This window comes from Salvia hispanica, chromosome 4 (assembly GCF_023119035.1).
Source record: "Salvia hispanica cultivar TCC Black 2014 chromosome 4, UniMelb_Shisp_WGS_1.0, whole genome shotgun sequence".
NCBI lineage: Eukaryota > Viridiplantae > Streptophyta > Magnoliopsida > Lamiales > Lamiaceae > Salvia > Salvia hispanica.
This window is the reverse complement of record NC_062968.1, coordinates 43,099,158-43,107,102: the sequence shown is the minus strand read 5'-3', so window position 1 is coordinate 43,107,102 and position 7,945 is coordinate 43,099,158. Positions and strand designations below refer to the sequence as shown.

The 7,945-nt window shown below is 32.0% G+C and overlaps 1 protein-coding gene across 1 annotated transcript; it reads left to right on the top strand.

Annotated features, from left to right (window-relative positions):
- Window positions 1-3,880: 3,880 nt before the first annotated feature.
- LOC125221833 (calmodulin-like) lies at window positions 3,881-7,449 on the top strand. Its single transcript, XM_048124113.1, has 3 exons — window positions 3,881-4,049; window positions 4,721-5,090; window positions 7,181-7,449. Exons 1-3 carry the CDS (start codon window positions 3,974-3,976, stop codon window positions 7,299-7,301), a joined length of 567 nt encoding a protein of 188 aa, XP_047980070.1. The 5' UTR covers window positions 3,881-3,973; the 3' UTR covers window positions 7,302-7,449.
- Window positions 7,450-7,945: the final 496 nt, after the last annotated feature.

Here is a 7,945-nt window from a genome sequence, read left to right as displayed (position 1 = left end):
TTTGCTAATATTTTTATCTAATTATTTTTAGTTTGAAGAGGTATTCCTTTTATCCTTGCCATAACCAGGGCGGAGGGAGGGTGGGGCCAAGGAGGCCCATGTGCCCCCCTCCCCTCCCCCCCTAATTTTTAAAAAAACCTAGAGGTATTTTAGTAATTTCACATTAATTATAATTATAATATATAAAATTAAAGATAGATTTCAACAAAATTATACTCTATAAATCGTTTCCTCTTAATTAGTTTTCTCCTTCTGTTGCAGTTCTACTCCTTCTGCCGCGTAATCTAAAATCTAGCTAAAACTAGGTATATTTTAAAACTCAAATATAATTCAATGGATTTTTCTATATATGTTGTTTTTTTTGTTTGGCTGCCATATTTATGTAAATTGAGACCTAAATAATCACATTCAAGCTCTAAATTGGTACACATAAAATTCAAATGTGGAGAAAGAAGATAGCTTATGTAATTCAATGGCTACGGAGGTTCTGTGTTGGAATTCTTTAACCCGTTTCTTAATTTGATGTGTATGTATTAATAGTTTTACACTATTTGATTTGTGACAACAATATTTTAGATTTGAGCATATTGTATATTTTGTTTACTCTTTATTCTTTTAGTTGTGAAGCATAAGATGAATTTTATCTTTTTTGTGTATGATTTATATTTTGTAAACTTAATCAATGTTGACTATTTTTGTAGGTATATGGATCGTTATTTTAAGAAACTTTCTTCTTTTGATTCTTCATCAGTTGAATGGTTGCTTGATTCCTTATATGAAAATGATTGCATTTAACTTTTACATTTTGAACCTTATAATTTAATTTATGTAATTTATTTAAGTTTAAATTTGAACCCCCATGATGAGATTTCTGGCTCCACCACTGGCCATAACCATCGTTGTTGTTAGAGGATAAAAATTGAACTACTACTAACTATATCAACAAATATGATCTACAATGCATAATATGTCAAAGCTATTTATGCTCATAAAAAACTTATTAAAAAACTAAACTAGTGCTACGTATAACGTCAGCCATGCATAAGCTGTCAAAACTATTTTATACTCATCAAACACATTAGATACAAATTAAGCAAGATCAAAATTGGGATTTTGAATAAAGCACCAAGTTTTCAATTTCCCAACTCAATTCCAAACAAATATGTTCTCTCTTAGTTATTTCATTGAATAATTGTAGGTGTCTTTAACAAAAATTTTGGAAATGATTATTTTGATACCTTCGGTCATCCTTGTTTCTGTTTGATTCCTCCAATCATCCTTGTCTATGTCCATAAAGAGATAGAAGAAAGAAAGCGTATCCACGTTTTAAATTTGGTGGCATATTTGAATGGATTTGGAGACTAAATAAAACGCATCTTTTAATAGGAGGGGACGATGTCGTTTTTTACCACAACAGGCCCTGCTGTGTTTCAATCACAGTAGGGTTCTGCTCCCGCTGCAATTAGTTTAGTATTGATAAATTATGTTTTAATAACATATATAAGAGCAAATGTTGGAGAAGGTACTAAAACTTTTACATCTTGAGACCTTTCGCAAGGCAGAATTGAGAAATTTAAATCTAGACACAATACCAAATCATACAACCGTTTTTTTAGGGAACGGCTCAATCGACACACATAAAATTTGAGAAAACGAACGAAAAGGTCAATCAATTTTCAATAAAAGGTGTTTATACAATATGGATGAAATTGGTTTGTTTCATAGGTTAGGAGGTGATCATTCATTTACAACAAAACAACTTGGAAGGTAAAAACATGATAAGGAAATTGCTTACAGTTTTTGGATTATTGTGAAGCCACAATATTTTAAGAATATCAATATGATTATATGAACAGCCTGAATTGGATCATAAATATACATTAATTCTTTTCTTGTTACCATTACTGATAGTCTGATATAGATATGGTCAAATGCATCTTCGCATAAATTACACAATCTAATTTACGCTAAAGAAACAAAGGAGGCATAATTTAATTATTGTTCTTCAAGGCTTTAATTTTTAATACAGTATCTCACCCCTGCTATGTTAGGTTGTGATTTTTTAACCTAATTGAAAATTGAGATGCAATCTCAGCCACTCATCCATAATATTTATGAAATGTCAACCGCATGTAGTTTATGTTAATTAGGGGTATTATCGTCAATAGCCTGCAAATCAAATGTCAATAGCCTGCTCATCAAATGTCAACAACTTTATTTAATAAATACTTTTTTTAAATTTTTTTTAAATTTTTTTTTTAATTTTTTTAAACTTTTTTTAAAAAAAATTAAATTTTTTTGTCAACTACACATCAAATGTCAACAAATTTATTCAATAAATACTTTTTGACATGAATTATACATGTATTTGACATTATATTATGTAGTTGACATAAATTGTGTATGTAATTGACATGGATTGACATTATATGTGTGTAGTTGACATGAATTGTGTATGTAGTTGACATGGATTGTACACATAGTTGGTGTGTAGTTGACATGAATTGTATATTTAGTTGACATTATATGTATGTAGTTGACATGGATTGTACACATAGTTGACATGAATTGTATATGTAGTTGACATTATATGTGTGTAGTTGACATGAATTGTACATGTAGTTGAAACTTTAAAAAAAAAAAAAAAAAATTACAAAATTTTTAAAAAATTATTTTTTAAAAAAAATAAAAATAAAATAATTAATTAATTAAAATTAAAAATTTTAAAAAAAAATTATTGAATAAAATGTACCATGATATTACCATTCCTCCCTTTCATAATTAATTAATCTAAAAATATTTTTCATGTGGTAAAATCTGGACCACTCATTTAATAAAAATAAGTGGCTGATATTGCATCTCATTTCTCAATTAGCATAAAAAATCTCAATTGATCACAACCCTGATAATAATTGCATTAAATATAGAAAAGAATTTAATTAATTAAAATTTATATATATTCCAACTGTTTTATAAAAATAGTCTTCTTTTTTCATTTGAGTCCATCCTACAACAATAGTCTCTTTCTATTTTTGGCAAGTTTTTTCTTTCTTATAAGGTAGACCCAACTCATGTCACTCCCAAAGGCTTTATTTTTACGGGACAAAGGGAGTATTGATTAAAGTTTGTTAGATATTTAATTCAAGCTAAATATTTAGAAAAAATTATATTCCCTCTGTTTCAGAAGAATGTATAGTATTTTCTTTTTAGTCTGTCTATAAGAATATGTACGTTCAGTTTTAGAAACACTTCATCTCTATTAAGGTGAGACTCATTCTCCTCTAACAATACCTTAATTATTTTTTCTTTATATTTCTCTCTTACTTTATTAATTGTGCATTAAAACATGTACTCCGTCCGTCCCACTGAAGATGACCTACTTTCCTTTTTAGTTTGTCCTATTCAAGATGACTCATTACTTAAAATGGAAACCCATTTATCTCTACTTTATTCTCACTCTCTTACTTTACTCTCTGATCTAACACACAAAATAAAACCGCATAAAATCTCGTGCCGTCCAAGGAAGGGGTCATCTTCCTTGGAACGGAGGGAGTACATAATTGCGTATTCTCGTAGAATAAAGGGAGTAGTAGTTATGGATTTAATTTGTAAATGCATTATTGTATGATGAAAAAACAAATATTTTAATTAGATTATTTTAATTCAGCATCTAAACTGCAAATAACCAGGCTATAACAGCAAAATAAAGATTAGGAGAGCATCGAATATATGGAGTAGTAAAAGAAGAAAAGCATATATTCTACAATAACAAAAGCAAGAAAAGAATTTACTTTGCTGTCCAAAGAAAAATAAAAAATAAAAAATAAAAAAATTTCCTCTTCCTTTGCCGATATTATATAATAGCCCCACACTCTCCCTTCATTTTCTTCGTTGACGCTCTCTCTCTCTTCACCGATTCGACACTGATTTCTTAGTATCGCCTGACGCCAAAAAGCTTCGTGAGGATTAAGTGATGGCGGTTCAGCTCACCGACGAACAGATCTCCGAATTCAAGGAAGCCTTCTCTCTATTTGATAAGGATGGCGACGGTCAGTCATCTAAATTCATTTGCATCTCGATCTCCTATTTCCCTATTTTTCTGTGTTTTCATGTTCGATCTGTTTCCGCCTAGATCTGTTTACTTGTTTAATGCTGTTGATTCCTCGCCCTAATTTTGAATTTGTTTGCCGTTATCTGAATTGATTTTGAGCGAGAATTATAGATCGCAGTATTTTCTAATTCTAGGGCGTCGGAATGGAGGTTTACGCTCTATTGTTGCCGTTGTTGGTAGAATTTCGTGGTTGTAATTTTTGGAAATGGATTTTCGATGAGCTTAGGGTTTTCTCTCCCTCTCTCCTTTTTCGTTGAGAGATTTATAGATTATGAATGATGACCTTATCCACTGCTTTTTTGGTGTAAAAATCTATCAAATCTAATCGTGTTCTGCACTGATTAGAGTTGTATAGATTATTCAAGCCATTTATAGTACGAAAATTTGGTTGAATTTTCACATTCGATCGCTCGTTTCCTTCATGTCATTGTGATATAATCTGTCTTATGCTTTGGGTTGAACACTTTAGCTTACAAATAATGCCTTGTGATATACGCAGCATAATTATACTTGGATTCTATTATACATTTATTCGACTAAGTTGATTGGGTATTGCACTTTTGTGGCTTGCTAATTTCTTACATTTTTTCTGGAAAAATTGATTGATAGGTTGCATCACCACGAAGGAGTTGGGAACTGTGATGCGTTCTTTGGGGCAGAACCCGACTGAGGCTGAGCTCCAGGATATGATTAATGAGGTTGATGCTGATGGTAATGGGACTATTGACTTCCCTGAGTTCCTCAACCTGATGGCTCGCAAGATGAAGGACACTGATTCTGAGGAGGAACTCAAGGAAGCTTTTAGGGTCTTCGACAAGGACCAGAATGGATTCATATCTGCAGCTGAGCTCCGCCATGTGATGACAAATCTCGGGGAGAAGTTAACCGACGAGGAAGTTGATGAGATGATCCGTGAGGCTGATGTGGATGGCGATGGCCAGATCAACTACGAGGAGTTCGTCAAGGTCATGATGGCCAAGTGAGAAACTGACCAACTCCCCAAGTTATTTTTTTTTTAAGTATTTAAGATTGACAAAAAATGAAACAGGAGTTTGATAAGACTCCTGTTTCTGCTAGATGTGCTTTTGACATTATTAGCTTCGTTGTTTGGGTGCTTACCTGTTTTTCCTGTATGCATTGTTTCAAAGTGCTGTTCTTTAGTATATGCTTGTTTTTTGTGCCCCTTATTTTAGTGCTTTTGGTTAGTCTTTGCAACTATTTTCCTTCAGTATTTTGTGTCTAGAACATTTGGAGAACTTTGTGCTTTTATATTTTTTCATCAGTGAAGAATTTGTTCATATTCCAATTTCTTGACTTTGTTTTTTTTGTTTACACTTCCATTGAACACTTTGATTAGAACCCAATCCTAGAGTTAACATCATACAACCTGATTGAGACATTGTCGAATAGGTTAAAACCCCTATGTTCGTGATTGCTCTAAAGAAATTGAGATAGATTGCAAATTCTTTTGCTTCATCTTTCTCTTGTTGCTCCAGTGAAAGAACATAGACAACATAGTGCCCAAATCTTAATCTGTGTGATAGCTTCACCATAGGTAGGTTAATAATGTCTTCTCTACTGCCCCTGTAAATGACATGGGTGGACCAAAGGCATGGTTCATGGCAGACTGCTTCCAAACTGGATGTGATAAGTATCCTTACCTTATGGAGTAACAGAAGTGTTGACAATTCAAAAGAAGGTCCTGGTGAGACGAGCTGAAGCATTGAATTGATAAGGCACTCGCCATCTATTCTTTTGTTCAAATCATGTCTAAATGGAAATGACCAATTATAGGTCGTTGCATCCTGCATCTCCTTGGAGCATCGGTTAGTATGCAGTATCATATACATTCGATTAGCAGTTAGCTAAAATCTCACACCCACTCTATATCTCTTGATAATGCCAAATGCCGAAGAATTTCAAACCTACCTTGTTTTCTTTAAACCTCGATTAAATTTGGTTTTGGAACACTTTTTTTGTGCCAAGTGAGAAGATTCTGAGTTGGGTTGATGATTCCCACCTTTTGTGGTGGTGGTAGACTGGTAGTAGTATTCGCTCTCCCCCATTGCCATGACCTTGATTCATGAAACGAGTTATACTCTTTCTGTCCCGTTCAAGGTAACTCGTTTTCATTTTGGACGTACGACTACATGTTTCTTAAAATGAAAATATTATTATCTTTACCTTTTGCTCCTTTTATGGATCGCTGTCTAGCTTTCTAGAGAAGCCAAGGCTTTATCTTTACATCTTACCTCCCATGTCTTTGCCACTTCACTTTAATATCGAACAAACATGGTACTATAACCTTTTTTTTTTTTGAAGGAAACATGGTATAACTTGTTCACAATAAATTGGGATTCCGAATTTTGACAGCCGAAACTTAAATAGCATCTTGAAGCATAATCAAATATACAATCAATTTTCTTTTTCTTTTTTTCTTTTAATTCAAAGTTAATACACCATTTTTCCCCCCACCCCAGACCAAAAGATTCTTCACTCGCAAACGTTCTAGAAGCTATTCGAACAGCCTGTATTTTAAATTCCTATTTGTGCATAAACTTTTCTTTGAGATTTTAAAAGAAATTTTTGAATTAATAAACTATATCTCGCGAAATTTGTTATGTTACTTTATTCTTTATATCTCTACCCCTCTCAAATTCGTTTGAGTGGATTCTTCAATTCAAGAAATGTAATTATCAAATCTAATCCCACTTCTAAAGATACTCTTGGATAATCAAGTTCAGTTTGTAATTTTCAGATTACGAATCTCATATAAAGGAGGTGCTTAAAAATTATTCTTACACCACAAAAGAGAGAAGAGAAACTAAAGAAATAAATTCCCACTATATGATTACTTAATTATTTTTTTCATATTCCTTCCTCGCAATCTTGTATGTGTGCGACTTTCAGATGCATCATTTTTATTGGTAATTGGTAATGACTAATGCCAACTAAAGCAAAACTTATCTCTTATACCAAATAAAAATATTTTTGCAAATGTTTACGTTCCATTACTTGTATATATAAGTATATTTTTGGTGTGGAATTGTAAATGAGTGAAAAATGCAGAAAGAGGCAACAAAGGATTAAATCAAGCAAGAGAGGTATGGAGAAAGAGTATGGCAATGGGAATTCTATCAAAAACGGCGGACGCAAAAGAGGCAAACTTCGTGAATGTATGATTCTCTAAATTAAGTGAATGTTGAGAATCATGATGATGAAAGAGGTTGGAGTTTTATTGAATAATAATAATGTTGCTTTCTCTTGTAAAATATGAACTATACCACTACCACCTTGTATCTTACTACTACTAATGTTGTATTTGCCTCTATTTATTAGTTGTTGATGTCTTGTTGATCTTAGAATTTATCGTTAATAGTATAGTGAATAGTGTGCTAATTTCATACGAATTAAAATATATGCTTTCAAATAAGTAGTATATAAATATCCAATTGTTTTAGTACAATAGTTGTTTAGATTATCTAGACATTTTAGGCGCCCACCTCAACATTAATTTGGAGGTAATTGATAAGCGTATCAATCATAATTCTTGCATTTGAAAGTACTTATAATTTTTCATTAGGTAATTGTCTAATTGATACACTTTAAGTTTTAGCATTTTTCCATTTTATAGTCTCAACTTTTGACTTAGTTCTGCTTAGTTGAACTTTCAATTTTTTCATTTTATTGTCTTAAACTCTGATATAAATTTTTTGTATAACCCGAACTTTCAAAAGAAAAATCAGTTTATAACCTCATCTTTGAAAAACTTCCAATCATAGCCTGTAAAATTGCTGACTTTGGATTAATTAAAAGAGAAATTGGTCAGAAACG

Excerpts from the sequence above, each read along its gene's own strand:
- LOC125221833 (XM_048124113.1), top strand. The coding sequence starts at position 3,974 with ATGGCGGTTCAGCTCACCGACGAACAGATCTCCGAATTCAAGGAAGCC. Across the intron at positions 4,050-4,720 it reads ATTTGATAAGGATGGCGACG|GTTGCATCACCACGAAGGAG; the intron begins GTCAGTCATCTA and ends ATTGATTGATAG. Across the intron at positions 5,091-7,180 it reads GTCAAGGTCATGATGGCCAA|AAAGAGGCAACAAAGGATTA; the intron begins GTGAGAAACTGA and ends TGAAAAATGCAG.